Source organism: Balaenoptera ricei, chromosome 4, assembly GCF_028023285.1.
Source record: "Balaenoptera ricei isolate mBalRic1 chromosome 4, mBalRic1.hap2, whole genome shotgun sequence".
Classification (NCBI taxonomy): domain Eukaryota; kingdom Metazoa; phylum Chordata; class Mammalia; order Artiodactyla; family Balaenopteridae; genus Balaenoptera; species Balaenoptera ricei.
This window is the reverse complement of record NC_082642.1, coordinates 1,441,173-1,457,927: the sequence shown is the minus strand read 5'-3', so window position 1 is coordinate 1,457,927 and position 16,755 is coordinate 1,441,173. Positions and strand designations below refer to the sequence as shown.

Sequence of the window (16,755 nt, the reverse complement as noted above, 5' to 3'; positions counted from 1 at the left end):
GCTACAGTAGTTGCTTCCTTTGTAGTCTTCCTGTCTCCAGTCAGGCTTCCTCTAATCATTCTCCCCGTACCCAGGCCTGTGACCTTTCTTATGGGCAGATCTGATCACGGCAGTGAACGTCCACTTCTGGTTACACTCTGTTGACTGGATAGGCGTAGTTCCACATTCTGGTCCTTTCCCAGTTCAAGGGCCTGCTCAGGAGGTCTCGGCCAACAGTGTCCTGAGAGTGATGCCCCTGTTTCCACACTCCTAAAATGCTCTGCCTCACATCATCCTTGTCTGCCTCAACAGAGCTCTTTCCCACCCTGACCTTCCTGTTCACCTTGTCTTCCTTTTCTAGCTTTGTGGTGACAGCAGAGGGCAAGGTGATGAGAGGAAGTATGGACGGATGAAATGAAAAGCACCAAAGAACCTGGAGCTTGATTCCCCAATGCTCTTTCCTTTTCAGTCCTAGAGTTGTCTGTCTTCTTTTGTAAAATGTTTTCTATTCCATACCATGTGTGTGCTTTTTGTGTGGCTCTGAATGGGCAGTATTATGTCAGTCTGGAAGCCTCAAAGGGCAGTGACCTTGACTAATGATATCACTAGGTCCTGAGTCCACTATAGCAAGACATAGTGGACAATGTGACTAAGTAAATCATTACTTAGTGTTTTCTAATAATAAAAGAAAATAAAGGAATGAAGGGAAAAAACTGAACTATCAAGAAAAGGCAAACTGTTTCAAGCTAATCTTGAATCTTGGTTTAAAATAACATGTCTAAGGAAAAAACCATTTACCTTCTGCTGTGGGAATGTGGACTCCATCATGGCTGTTTCAAAGCTGTGAGCACCCTCTGCCTGGGTCTTCTCCCACAGAGCTCTGAGAAATTGCACAGAACGGCTCTGTATGGACAGGGGCTCAGGAAATAGGCTCTGAAAGGGCATTAATGACAGAAACGTGACATGTTATCTCTTGTCCTAACAGTATTGTTTGATTGACTGCAAAGCACTATTAGGCTTGGTCTGAACTTAAAAATGGTTTAAATTTAAATAAAGCTACAGGGAAATCTGTCTTGAAGATCAAACATATGGTACATTTCATGTTTTTTATTTCTTAACAGAAAATTTAACTTAAATAGGATTTTTAAGACAGTTGATATTGATCTCTTTAAATATGCCTAACCTTTGTAATGTAGTATTTACTGCAATCATTTCTCAAGCATGTTACTTAATTGGAAAATGGTTAATATTAATATATATATTTATTTTTCAAAGATCTGAGAATTAAGGTATAAAATTAAAACAAATATCAAGAGAGTACAAATAGAGTACAAATATCAAGTTTATTTATACAGAGTAAATCATGAAGAATAGACATTAAATAACCAAGAGTCCATAATTCAATTGCTCAGACGTGAACAGTATGAGTGGGGGGGTTGGGGAAACACAAACATTTTCGGTTATAAAATGTGTAATGGCTGAATATTCTTAGAGCTTTAAGATATTCTCAGTTTGGGAATATTAGATTGTTTATGTAAAAACAGAATCACATTTACATATATATCATTCAAGCCAATGAAAATAAAATTTTTTTAACATCTTTATTGGAGTATAATTGCTTTACAATGGTGTGTTAGTTTCTGCTTTATAACAAAGTGAATCAGCTATACATATACATATGTCCCCATATCTCATCCCTCTTGCGTCTCCCTCCCTCCCTCCCTCCCTATCCCACCCCTCTAGGTGGTCACAAAGCACTGAGCTGATCTCCCTGTGCTATGAGGCTGCTTCCCACTAGCTATCTATTTTACGTTTGGTAGTGTATATATGTCCATGCCACTCTCTCACTTCATTCCAGCTTACCCTTCCCCCTCCCCGTATCCTCAAGTCCATTCTCTACGTCTGCGTCTTTATTCCTCTCCTGCCCCTAGGTTCTAAAATTTTCAAAGGAATATTTAAACTGTTTGTATGTTTACTAACCAATTATGTGTTTAACAGTTATTTACATGTTGTGATGTTATATCTATGAACGTGAGAAGTGTCTCAATTCAAGGGAACAATTTTATAAAAACATATAGAACATAAAAGGCACAAAATTATACACACACACACATAAAATACCATATATATTATCCTTTATGTGTGAGGTATAATAAAATAATGATTTTGCCTTATAAAATTCCATTTTCTATGTCAATGACTGTCCAAACATTGACTTATAAGACTCTCTAGGTGGTCTTTGTGTACAAAGTTTCTATTTAGTAAGTGAATAACAATTTTTTTTTCCAGAAAAATCTTATTGTTATCCTCAAGATGAGCTGCTTCTTATACTGAGTGGGAAAAGGCAGAGGATCTTATACCCTGAGTAACTTGCCCACAGATTTAAAAAGGTTAAGAGCACTAACAGATTGATTGTGAAACCCAAAATGTGGACACATGCTTTGCTGTGCACCTGAAACTATCACAACATTGTTAATCAGCTATACTCCAATATAAAATAAAAAGTTAAAAAAAATGTGGACACATCTGGGAATTTCTTGATTATTAGCAGAAACTTATACAGCATATGATCTTTCACTTAAAGAAGAGCAGGACCTAATTTAATTAATCATCATTCCAAAGAGGTCCATTTAGACTGGAATCTGTTAATTTGAGAACTGCATGAAGGCGTAAACTGACAGAGAAGGGGAAGAGTCTGGCCCAGCATACAAGGCTAGCACTGGGTTTGTAACTATCAAGTCAAAGATTTGATTTTTATTTACCCCAAAGTCAGGCTTCATCCAGATCACATAATATCAAAGGTGTGGAAGAAGAAAGGAAACATTATAGTAAAAAGAACAAAGAAGAAAAGCAGCATAAACGTATATTTTTTGGTGAGTTTGCTCAAAGAGAAAAACAAAGAATCAGACTAAGTCAATAAAATAAGACTGAAGGAGCAAAAATAAAATCAAGGTTTCTTGGTTTGTTTTCAGAAAACTGACAACTGTTAAGAACAAAGCCAAAGATGAAACCAATTACAAAATCACTGATGAAAACCATTTGAAAAACATTAGTAAAGTAGAAGAAGAATAAGGTCATTATTTCAAGAAAAGGAAGAAAAATCAATGCTGTTTTTTATATTCATATACAATTTGATTCACATCAAAATGTGAGCTGTTCTCATCAAGGAGCCATGATGAATGTGAATTATACACACCTGCTGAAATAGGAACATGATCTGGATCCACGGCTGAGGTTCTTGGCTGATGAGAATAAAACTGGATTTACTGTAGAGGCAATAATGACCCTTTAGGGAGCAAGTGAAGAACAGCTTTGCTACACAACTTCTAACAGAATCTAGAAACAAATACACATAGCATTAAACATTAGATTCTTCCCAGAGTTACACCTTATACTTCAACATACAAACATCTTTAGAAATACATTCTTTAGTTTTCACTCTGTGAGCTAATAACTTCAAACAACTATCGATTTGGGAGTAGATCCATTTCATGGAATGTAGACTTAAGTGTAGCTGCTTTAAGCAAGTTGTATTCTATTCCTCTTTTTCTTTTGATTAACAATGGATGAGAAGTCTCCAAGTAACTTGCATGGGAGGAAAAAACCTCTTACCAATAGAAAGGGAGATAGGTGTCATTTCCATATGATTGGGAACTTTGAAATAACCTGGGAAGCACAAACAAATGGGTGAAGGAAACCGAGGCATTTTCTGGGCAGTGATGGTGTGCCATGACCAGGGGCACTGTTCTCTTGGTTGTACAGAGGCCACAGAAACAACCCCCAGAATAACTCTGGCCAGGGGGTGGCTTCCTGTGAACTGTCCTGGCTCGAAAAGGTTATTTCATCTTGAAGAGCTTCAGTAGGGAAACTTAAAGAGATCATCCTTTAGGAACAAGAAAGTGGGGGAGCATGGTGGTGGTGGCATAGAGCAGAGATGGTGAGGAGCCATGTTTAGGAGCCATTTAATTTTTACAACCCTACAAGATGGGTGTTACTGTTTCTATTTTAAGTATGAGGAAACTTAGCCCATTAAAGGGTCAGCTTAGTGAACCACTGTGACTGCCTTGTTCACCACTATGACCTTGGCACGTGGCACATAATAGATGCTCTAAAGAGAGTGTCTGGAGAGATGAATGATGCTCAAGGATCCAGAAAATATTGCTCAAGTTTGCCCTATCTGTGGCAGAACCAGGATTCGAACTCAGCCAAACTGTTGCCACGTTGGGATGCTTTAGGCTCTACCATACTGGGAATTTTTAAATCTGTAGAGTCATATCGATAGCTCATGGGTTATTTATTGTTTCAGAATTAATCTGACAGGGCTTCCCTGGTGGCGCAGTGGTTGAGAGTCTGCCTGCCAATGCGGGGGACATGGGTTCGAGCCCTGGTCTGGGAAGATCCCACATGCCGCGGAGCGACTGGGCCCGTGAGCCACAACTACTGAGCCTGCGCGTCTGGAGCCTGTGCTCCGCAACAAGAGAGGCCGCGATAGTGAGAGGCCCGCGCACCGCGATGAAGAGTGGCCCCCGCTCGCCGCAACTGGAGAGGGCCCTCGCACAGAAACGAAGACCCAACACAGCCAAAAATAAATAAATAAATTAAAAAAAAAAAAAAAAGCAAAGGACATGAACAAGGCAGTACATACACACACACACACACACACACACACACGCACACACACGCACACACACGCACACAAAATAAATGTTTGGTAACCATATGAGAAGTTGCCAATCCTTACTAATAAAGAACGCAAACAACAATTATTTAAAAAAAAAAAAAAAGAATTAATCTGACATGTTAAATGAAATATTTTGAAAATAGATTAATTATGCCCTACTATTAAAAATGGAAATGGACTAGAGTTTATTAAAAGCTGATGGGAACCCTAATAAGGTGGTAGAGTCAGTCCCAACCCATGAGAGTGCATGGGGTTCCCTAGAGAATTATGGGGAGGGGGGAAGCTTATCTGTGCACCATCAGGGCTCAGGTGTGAAGGAAAAACAGGCTTTTGGGAAAGAGTTTGGAAGAGTTAAGGGAGGGTGGCCAATGATAGATTAGAGAAGACGACATTGGAAACAAAACAATAAAGCCAGAGGGCAATTTAGAAACATATTTAGAAATCTTAATAAATAATAGCTTTCTGTGTGATTCTGAACCATTGGTATAAAAGAGGACTAGTTTTCATGATGTTAGTTGTTTGGGGGAAATTTAAGCATTCAAAATCTTGTATGAAATCAGAAATCATTTCTGCATTCTGTGGGTGAGTGGATCATGAGATATAAAGAGTGCTTGAAAGTTCAGTGGAAAAGACCAGGAGGCCTGCCACTGACAGGGAAAGACTTCATAGAATAGAATAGAGCACAATATCCACTTAAAATTGCTCTATCAGAAATTGTTTGAAAATGGTAATTAAAAATATTTTTTTGGCATTGAAAAATTGAATTTAAATTAATCAATACTAGAGAAGGCAGAAACCAAGAATTCCATAAGAGTGCATACACAAAAAATGGTTCTATTGGGAATCAGTCTAGCTGTAATGTATGCATTGAGACAGCACCTTGTTTTGCTTTAACAGAAAGTTTCAAAAGGGAAAAAGATCGTTTGTAAGAACCTGTGCAGTAGCTTGACAGTCCAAGTTGGACTTCGGGCCCCTGCCACGAAAAAAACATTTTTATCTTTTTCCTTCCCCTAAATTACTGCTTGTTCATGTTTTCTTTTGAAAATGAACATTGATTCAATTTATTTTACTTGCCCTTAGCCTACCAGCTTTCTATACACAAACCACAGGGGTCCCTGATCATGGAAAATGGGCAAAGCGATAGAACAAAGAGACACCTTTACCTAGAAGCATATATACCGGTGATAAAAACACATCAGTTCTGTGATATAAGGCTTCTGTTAATGCTTTCAGTAAACTGGATCTGTTTCAATATTTTTCTCCTCATTTTTTTTTTTTTCTGAGCTTTGCTGGATTAGAAAGTTTTTTCAACATTAACATTTAGTTGTTAATTTTTCTCTGTAATTTTCTCCCTCCTGTTCATTCCATGGTATTGAATGGTGGGCATGCAATAAATGGTGTTGGATGAATGAATGGGTGTCAGACACTGTGCAGAGACCAAGAGAAGCCATGATTCTGACCTTGCTCTTAAGAAGTTTACAGCCAAATGGGAGAAACACCTATAAACAACAGTTGTAAATTAAGTTCATGGGATAATGGAGGGACACACAGTACCAACCACTCACAGCAATGAGCAGCTATCATCCTTGGGGAACCAGGCGAGGCTTCCTGGTGGAGGAAATATTTGAGGTGACCTTGAAAGCTAACCAAGATTTTGAACTTAGAAAAAATGTGAGAGAGACAAGCATTTTAAGAGTAGGGAACACCCTGAAAAAATCGCATAAGGCATGAATATTCAAGGTAATTCCAGGTAGTAAGGTTAGTGTATCTGGGTTATTAAGATACTTTTTATTTATACAATTGATGCCTAAACTGTTATTTATTTTTCTACATTAAATGTTGAAAAGAGAGAAGGTCATGCTTTGCTAAATATAGAATGCTTCTCATATTCCACCAAATCTGATTGTTATTTCTTTACTCTTGGTAGATTGTGGCTTATTTTTGTAAAAAAAAAAAAAATCAAAGGATTTGGTTTGGTCTTTAAAAATACTGAAGTTAACATGAGCAGCAAGAATTGTATAATATAATGTGTTGTAAGTTGCAATACCCAAAACATACACATTACACACATGGATAAATTTAAAGACGTGATACAAAATAAAAGAGCATTTGATCTTTTTTTTAAGTCAAAGTATTTAAGGATCATTTTGGAATTCTTTTCTTCCTCTCACACTTTTCTCCCACAGTTCATATGCTTTTATTCCTACACTGCATTCATTGTACTGTATTAAAATTTTGTTAGCATTTTTTAAAGAGATTTATTCCAGACTTTTATTTCTTAATTTCTTTTGAGACAGGTCTTCCATTGAAATCACTTTCCAAAAACCCAGATTTATCGAATTGCCATTACATGATGCTATCTTTTTTTTTTTAATTTAATTTAATTTTATTTATTTATTTTTGTCTGTGTTGGGTCTTCGTTTCTGTGTGAGGGCTTTCTCTAGTTGCGGCAAGCGGGGGCCACTCTTCATCGCGGTGCGCGGGCCTTACACTATCGCGGCCTCTCTTGTTGTGGAGAACAGGCTCCAAACGTGCAGGCTCAGTAATTGTGGCTCACGGGCCCAGTTGCTCTGTGGCATGTGGGATCTTCCCAGACCAGGGCTCGAACCCGTGTCCCCTGCATTAGCAGGCAGACTCTCAACCACTGCGCCACCAGGGAAGCCCTTTTTTTCTTTTTTTTTTGGCTTTGGTCCTTTTATTTTTTATAAATTTATTTATTTATTTATTTATTTTTGGCATTGGGTCTTTGTTGCTGCACGTGGGCTTTTTTTTTTTTTTTTCCTAGTTGCAGCGAGCAGGGGCTTCTCTTCATTGTGGTGCACAGGCTTCTCATTGCAGTGGCTTCTCTTGTTGCGGAGCACGGGCTCTAGGCACATGGGCTTCAGTAGTTGTGGCTCACGGGCTCTAGAGCACAGGCTCAGTAGTTGTGGCACATGGGCTTAGTTGCTCCGCAGCATGTGGAATCTTCCCAGACCAGGGCTCCTCCATGTCCCCTGCATTTGGCAGGTGAATTCTTAACCACTGCACCACCAGGGAAGTCCTATGTTAGTATTCTTAAACAAACTTTTGCTTTAGAATACTTTTAGATTTACAGAAAAATTACATATATGTAATTATAATATATAAATGTATAATTATTATATATTTACATATTTTATATAATTACAATATATAGAGAGTTCCCTATATACTATAACCCAGTTTCCCCTCTTATTAACATCTTAAGTTGCTATGAGGGACTTTCCTGGTGGCACAGTGGTTAAGAATCCACCTGCCAATGCTGGGGACACGGGTTCAATCCCTGGTCCTGGAAGATCCCACGTGCCGTGAAGCAACTAAGCCCATGTGCCACAACTACTGGGTCTGCGCCCTAGAGCGCGTGTGCCACAACTACTGAGCCCGCGCGCCTAGAGCCCAGGCTCCACAGCAAGAGAAGCCACCGCAATGAGAAGCCCATACACCGCAACGAAGAGTAGCCCCTGCTCACCACAACTAGAGAAAGCCCACGTGCAGCAATGAAGACTCAATGCAGCCAAAAAAAAAAAAAGTTGGTATGTACATTTGTTACAAGTAATGAACCAATATTGACACGTTATTATAAACTTAAGTCCATAGTTTATTCAGATTTCCTTAGTTTATACTTAGTGTCTTTCTTCTGTTCCAGGATCCGATTCAGGACACTACACAACATTTACTCATTATGTCTCCTTAGGCTCCTCTTGGCTGTGACAATTTCTCAAACTTTCATTGTTTTTGATGATCTTCACAGTTTTGAAACATTTTGTAAAATGTTTCTCAGTTGGGATTTGTCTGTTTTTCTCATGAATAGACTGAGATTTCGAATTTGGGGGAGGAAAACCACAGAGATAAAGTGCCATTTTCCTCATATCATATGGAGAGTACATTTGATCTACATGACTTATGACTATTGATGTTGACCTTGAACATCTGGCTGAGGTAGTGTTCACCAGATTTCTCCACTGTAAAGTTACTCTTTTTCCCCCCACTTTCCATACTGTCCTCTTTGAAAAGAAGTCACAATGTGCAACCCATACTTAAAGAGTGGGGAGTTAGCTTCACCTCCTGAGGGCAGAACAGCTGCATAAATTATGTGGAATTCTTCTGCACAAATTTGTCTCTTCCTCTTCTAGTTATTACATTCAAATGATTTGGCCAATTATTCTATCAGTATGTACTCACAGATATCTATTTTATAATTCAATATTATTTTGTTTATTTTGTTGCTCTAACTGTTCCAGCTTTGGCCACAGGGAGCTCTTTCAGTTGGTTCCTGTGTCCATTTGATGTGCTGTCATCATTGTGTGTGTGGTTTTTTATTTGTTTGTTTATCACTTCCTTACTTACATCTCACATACAAGATACTCCAGGCTCAACTTGTATGTTTCCTGCCCTGTCTTAGAATCAGCTGTTTCTCCAAGGACTTCTGGTTCCTTTCACTGGAGAACTGTGTTAGAAACTAAGAGCTAGGTACTAGGTATGTTTGCTGCTACTTGGGTGTCATTGTTCCTTGGCCCCCTAAGGTGACAAAGTGGGGAAATTATGTGTGTATATGTACACATATCTGTTTATAAGTATTTCTATATGCAACCATCTGTATCTATATTAAGCTAAAAATGAGTTCATACCCATGGTTTCAATTCTAATTCATTGCCACATGGATCATTTTAGCCTCCACTCCTTGCTTACCTGTAAACTCCCACTTCAACAGTGAGGAGCCTGAGTCACACTCTGTTAGCGTTTTTATCTCTGTCCACTATAAAAGGCAGAGTTCTTTTCCTCTCCCTTTCGCTCTCTTTCCCTCCTCTCCTTCCCTTCCACCCTCCTCTCTTTCTCTCTTAAAAATCTTAGTGTATTTTGTACCCACCATAGTACCTGGCATAGAGAAGCCTACCTCAAAACATAACAATGATACTTTATTATACTCTTTCTGATTCCTTCTGGAGCAACAATGATAAAACCAGTAGGATATTCCCATGAAAATAATGAGAAATTATAATAGTAATAATACAATACTAATTTTCATGTTGAAATTTTATCTTACATTTAACTAAACATTCCACATTGTCACATCTGGCATGAAAGATATAGCTATTTGTTTATTTATTTATTTTTATTTTTTAGTTGCACCCGGTCTTAGTTGCAGCACGTAGGATCTTTTGTTGTGGCATGAGGGCTTCTCTCTAGTTGTAGTGCACAGGCTTCTCTCTAGTTGTGGCATGTGGGTTTTCTCTCTACAGAGCACATGGGCTCTGTAGCTTGTGGCACGTGGGCTCTCTAGTTGAGGCGTGCAGGCTCAGTAGTTGCAGCACGCAGGCTTAGTTAGTTGTCCCGCAGCATGTGAGATCTTAGTTTCCCGACCAGGGATCGAACCCACGTCCCCTGCATTGGAAGGCGGATTCTTTACCACTGGACAACCAGGGAAGTCCTGAGATATAGCTATTTGTTAATGTGAACATTCTTCCTTAGCTTAGCCACTTGTATTTTAGCTATACTTCAGATGCTAGTAATCTTGTTATGATCTTGGTAAAGAAACACTCCTTTACTCATTTTATGGTTGTAAAATATTAATGTAAAAAAAGTTAGAAATCTAGAAAGTCTACCAATTAACATTCTAGAAAACATTTTAAAATTAGAAATAGTACTAAATGATATCATAATGTTTCAGAAGTGGGATATAGTCTACAGCCATACTACCCTGAAAGCACCCTATCTCGTCAGAAAGGAGTTATAATTTATAATAATATTTTTAAAGTCTAGTGGAAATTCAAAAAGCAATACTCATAGCAGACAAAATAGACTTTAAAATAAAGACTATTATAAGAGACAAGGAAGGACACTACATAATGATCAAGGGATCAATCCAAGAAGAAGATATAACAATTGTAAATATCTATGCACCCAACATAGGAGCACCTCAATACATAAGGCAAATGCTAACAGCCATAAAAGGGGAAATCGACAGTAACACAAAATAGTATGGGACTTTAATACCCCACTTACACCAATGGACAGATCATCCAAACAGAAAATTAATAAGGAAACACAAGCTTTCAACTCATTAGACCAAATGGACTTAATTGATATTTATAGGACATTCCATTCAAAAACAACAGAATACACTTTCTTCTCAAGTGCAAACAGACTCTCCAAGACAGATCACATCTTGGGTCACAAATCAAGCCTCAGTAAATTTAAGAAAACTGAAATCATACTGAGCATCTTTTCTGACCACAACGCTATGAGACTAGATATCAATTACAGGAAAAAAACCTGTAAAAAACACAAACACATGGAGGCTAAACAGTATGCTACTAAACCACCAAGAGATCACTGAAGAAATCAAAGAGGATATCAAAAAATACCTAGAAACAAATGACAAAGAAAACACGACGACCCAAAACCTATGGGATGCAGCAAAAGTAGTCCTAAGAAGGAAGTTTACAGCAATACAATTGTACCTCAAGAAACATCTCAAATAAACAACCTAAGCTTACACCTAAAGCAATTAGAGAAAGAAGAACAAAAAACCCTCAAAGTTAGCAGAAGGAAAGAAATCATAAAGATCAGAGCAGAAATAAATGAAAAAGAAATGAAGGAGGGCTTCCCTGGTGGCGCAGTGCCAATGCAGGGGACACGGGTTCGAGCCTTGGTCCAGGAAGATCCCACATGCCGTGGATCATTTAAGCCTGTAAGCCACAACTACCAAGCCCATGCACCGCAACTACTGAAGCCCACGCACCTAGAGCCTGTGCTCCACAACAAGAGAAGTCACCACAATGAGAAGCCAGCACACCGCAACGAAGAGTAGCCCCCACTTGCCGCAATTGGAGGAAGCCCGCGTGCAGCAACGAAGACCCCATGCAGCCAAAAATAAATACATAAATAAATTTAAAAAAAAGAAATGAAGGAAACAAAAGCAAAAATCAATAAAACTAAAAGCTGGTTCTTTGAGAAGATAAACAAAATTGACAAACCATTAGCCAGACTCATCAGGAAAAAAAGGGAGAAGACTCAGATCAACAGAATTAGAAACAAAAAAGGAGAAGTAACAACTGACACCACAGAAATACAAAGGATCATGAGATACTACTACAAGCAACTATATGCCAATAAAATGGACAACCTGGAAGAAATGGACAAGTTCTTAGAAACGTACAACCTTCCAAGACCGAACCAGGAAGAAATAGAAAATATGAACAGACCAATCACAAGCACTGAAATTGAAACCATGATTAAAAATCTTCCAACAAACAAAAGCCCAGGGCCCGAAGCCTTCACAGGCGAATTCTATCAAACATTTAGAGAAGAGCTAACACCTATCCTTCTCAAACTCTTCCAAAATATAGCAGAGGGAGGAACACTCCCGAACTCATTTTATGAGGCCATCACCCTGATACCAAAATCAGACAAAGATGTTAAACACACAAAAAAATTACAGGCCAATATCACTGATGAACACAGATGCAAAAATACTCAACAAAACACTAGCAAACAGAATCCAACAGCACATTAAAAGGGTCATGCACCATGAACAAGTGGGGTTTATCTCAGGAATGCAAGCATTCTTCAACATATGCAAATCAATCAATGTGATACACCATATTAACAAACTGAAGAAGAAAAACCATATGATCATCTCAGTAGATGCAGAAAAAGCTTTCGACAAAATTCAACACCCATTTATGATGAAAACCTCCAGAAAGCAGGCATAGAGGGAACTTACCTCAACATAATAAAGGCCATATATGACAAACCCACGGCCAACATCATTCTCAATGGTGAAAAACTGAAACCATTTCCACTAAGATCAGGAACAAGACAAGGGCGTCCACTCTCACCACTATTATTCAACATAGTTTTGGAAGTTTTAGCCATGGCAATCAGAGATGAATAAGAAATGAAAGGAATCCAATTTGGAAAAGAAGAAGTAAAACTGTCACTGTTTGCAGATGACATGATACTATACATAGAAAATCCTAAAGATGCCACCAGAAAACCACTTGAGCTAATCAATGAATTTGGTAAAGTAGCAGGATACAAAATTAATGCACAGAAATCTCTTGCATTCCTATACACTATCAACGAAAAATCAGAAAGAGAAATTAAGGAAACACTCCCATTTGCCATTGCAACAAAAAGAATAAAATACCTAGGAATAAACCTACCTAAGGAGGCAAAAGACCTGAATGCAGAAATCTATAAGACACTGATGAAAGAAATCAAAGATGATACAAACAGATGGAGAGATATACCATGTTGTTGGACTGGAAGAATCAACACTGCGAAAATGACTATACTACCCAAAGCAATCTACAGATTCAATGCAATCCCTATGAAACTACCAATGGCATTTTTCACAGAACTAGAGCAAAAAATTTTATCATTTGTATGGAAACACAAAAGACCCCAAATAGCCAAAGCAATCTTGAGAAAGAAAAATGGAGCTGGAGGAATTAGGCTCCCTGACTTCAGACTATACTACAAAGCTACAGTAATCAAGACACTATGGTACTGGCACAAAAACAGAAATATAGATCAATGGAACAGGATAGAAAGCCCGAGATAAACCCACGCACATATGGTCACCTTATCTTTGACAAAGGAGGCAAGAATATACAATGGAGAAAAGACAGCTTCTTCAATAAGTGGTGCTGGGAAAACTGGACAGCTACATGTAAAAGAATGAAAGTAGAACACTTCTTAATACCATACACAAAAATAAACTCAAAATGGATTAAAGACCTAAATGTAAGGCCAGACACTGTAAAACTCTTAGAGGAAAATATAAGCAGAACACTCTATGACATAAATCACAGCAAGATCCTTTTTGACCCACCTCCTAGAGAAATGGAAATAAACACAAAAATAAACAAATGGTGCCTAATAAAACTTAAAAGCTTTTGCACAGCAAAGGAAACCATAAACAAGATGAAAAGACAGCCCTCAGAATGGGAGAAAATATTTGCAAACAAAGCAGCTGACAAAGGAGTAATCTCCAAAATATACAAGCAACTCATGCAGCTCAATATCAAAAAAACAAACAACCCAATCCAAAAATGGGCAGAAGACCTAAATAGACATTTTTCCATAGAAGACATAAAGATTGCCAACAAACATGTGAAAATATACTCAACATCACTAATCATTAGAGAAGTGCAAATCAAAACCACAATGAGGTATCACCTCACATCAGTCAGAATAGCCATCATCAAAAAATCTAGAAACAATAAATGCTGGAGAGGGTGTGGAGAAAAGGGAATCCTCCTGCACTGTTGGTGGGAATGTAAACTGATACAGCCACTATGGAGAACAGTACAGAGGTTCCTTAAAAAACTAAAAATAGAACTACCATATGACCCAGCAATCCCACTACTGGGCATATACCCTGAGAAAACCATAATTTAAAAAGATACATGTACCCACAATGTTCACTGCAGCACTATTTACAATAGCCAGGACATGGAAGCAACCTAAGTGTCCATCAACAGATGAATGGATAAAGATTATGTGGCACATATATACAATGGAATATTACCCAGCCATAAAAAGGAATGAAATTGAGTTATTTGTAATGAGGTGGATGGATCTAGAGTCTGTCATACAGAGTGAAGTAAGTCAGAAAGAGAAAAACAAATACTGTATGCTAATACATATGTATGGAATCTAAAAAAATGGTTCTGGGACTTCCCTGGTGGTGAAGTGGTTAAGAATACACCTGCCAATGCAGGGGACACGGGTTCAATCCTTGGTCCGGGAAGATCCCATATGCCGCGGAGCAGCTAAGCCCTGGGCCACAACTACTGAGCCTGTGCTTTAGAGCCCATGAGCCACAACTACTGAGCCCATGCACCACAACTACTGAAGGTCACACACCTAGAGCCTGTGCTCTGCAACAAGAGAAGCCACCACAATGAGAAGCCCACGCACCGCAATGAAGAGTAGCCCCCACTCGCTGCATCTAAAGAAAGCCCGCACACAGCAGTGAAGACCCAACACAGCCAAAAATAAATAAAAACAAAAAAAACCCCAGTACTGATGAACCTAGTGGCAGGGCAGGAATAAAGACGTGGTGGTAGAGAATGGACTTGAGGACACAGCGGGGGATGGGGAAGTTGGGACAAAGTGAGAGAGTAGCATTGACATTGACATATATACACTACCCATGTAAAATGGATGGCTAGTGGGAAGCAGCCACATAGCACAGGGAGATCAGCTTGATGCTTTGTGACCACCTAGAGGGGTGGGATAGGGAGTGTGGGAGGGAGGCTCAAGAGGGAGGGGATATGGGGATATGTATACATATAGCTGATTCACTTTGTTATACAGCAGAAACTAACACAACATTGTAAAGCAATTATACTCCAGTAAAGATGAAAAAAAAAAAAAGTCTAGTGGAAATTCGAAATCAAGCAAAACCATAATCAAAAATAAAAATCAGATTTTAGTTTGTGTGTGTGTGTGTGTGTGTACACTACTTAAAATATTAGAGCAAGTTGATGTGATGTGTGGAATAACTAATATACGTATTTACTTCTTTACCAATCACTCCATTAGATGTTTCATATAATTATCATTTAATCCTCATAATTATCTATTATCTCTTTTCACTTAAGAGGTTAAAGTGTCAGAGAGTTAAATGACTTAATCAAGTAAGATGCAGAGCCAGGATTAAGACCCAAGTTCATTAAAATGTAAGATCCATGTTTTGTTCACAAAGTGATAAGACCTCATGCAAAGTTATATTGTCTAATGACCTTGAACTTGTTGACCAGTTGAGCTATCTGTAGCTTCTGCAGGGACAGGATGGACAATCCAAAATAAATTGCCAGTATCTTTAACAAGACAACGTAAGTTGTTCAGGCTTAGAAATATAACCCAAGGCATTAATTTCTATGCAATTACTATATAGTCAACATAATTCTCTAACCTGGGGGTAAGACAAATCTTCTCATAAAATATAAAGAGCTGTGGCAAATCAATAAAGAGAAGCTCTTTAGAGGCCTATGTAAATTGGGAATAACTGATCTCTTTTATCCTCAAATGTGGTAGGAGGAAGTAGGAGAGGATGCTAAACTCAGAGGGAATAATTAAATAACTAGGCTTATAGTTCTCAGAGGTGGTGAAAGCTGTAGAATCAGGTGAAGGGGGACTGTGGTGGTAGTTGTGATGCCCTGTGATTCTCTGCTAACAGTTGATAAGTGTGACTATTTTTCTAAATATATTGGATCTCAGAAACACACCATTCTTTTTGGGAAATGAGACACAACTCATCTTCCAGGGTGGTACTTATATCTAATCCATGCCATTATATAGTTTTTATTTAGTGATAAGTGCCTTTTAAGAATAAAAATAGAGTATGACTTCGAGTTTTTTTATAGCTAGTAGAAATATCAAAGAGCTGGCTTTATTTTTTGGAAAAAGGAATAAGTTAGCTCTTTTGAATTCTTTACCAAACTTACACTTTGAAAGTTCTCTCCCAGCTAAATAAGGGTCAAATGAGTGTTTCTGGCTTGTTTCCCAGGTTTTTCAACTGAATCATTCTTCTCCATATCCAAACTGTATTTCTAGAATGATTTATAAAAACTCAAATACAGAAATATCTTTGCAGAAATTGCTAGCTTGAAAGTATCAGCACATTGAACATAACATAAATAAGCAACAAATTCAGAGAAGGCATTTGAAGAGCTTGGTAGGAAGGGAGCTAATTTTCTTTGACTACTTACTTCGTACCTAGGTGTAAGTGTAACAGATTACATTGAACCCTTATGAAGTAGGTTTAGTTATCCCCACTTTATAGAGAAGGAAATCTCAAGGTCAAACTTCTAGGAGCTGGAATTTGAATCCAGGTTCCAAAGCCTGTTCTCTTTCCAGTATGTTATCGAACGGCTTAGATAAAATAGAGGTAACAGAAGTACCTCAAAAAGGAAGTATGGTTCAATGGAAAAATCACTGGCCCAGGAGTCAGACAACCAGGGTCTTAGTGAGTAGACTCTTGTTATCTCTTCTCTCTGTCTTCTCACTTCTTATCTGTAAAAATGACGGCAAGCCAAAGCTGATCTAAACTGTAATTTAAA

General features: G+C 38.3%; 1 protein-coding gene across 12 annotated transcripts in view; it reads right to left on the bottom strand.

The window, feature by feature from the left end:
* VEPH1 (ventricular zone expressed PH domain containing 1) overlaps positions 1-16,755 on the bottom strand; it is a 291,970-nt gene that overhangs the window by 128,366 nt on the left and 146,849 nt on the right. For all 12 annotated transcript variants that reach the window (XR_009502810.1, XM_059920041.1, XM_059920044.1 and 9 more), the window contains 2 exons: positions 3,176-3,315; positions 778-912 (listed from right to left, as the gene is read on the bottom strand). Coding sequence is in view for 11 of the 12 variants with exons in the window: in XM_059920041.1 (XP_059776024.1) it covers positions 778-912; positions 3,176-3,315 (275 nt within the window). In the remaining variant the exon portion in view is untranslated. The remainder of the gene's footprint in view (positions 1-777; positions 913-3,175; positions 3,316-16,755) is intronic.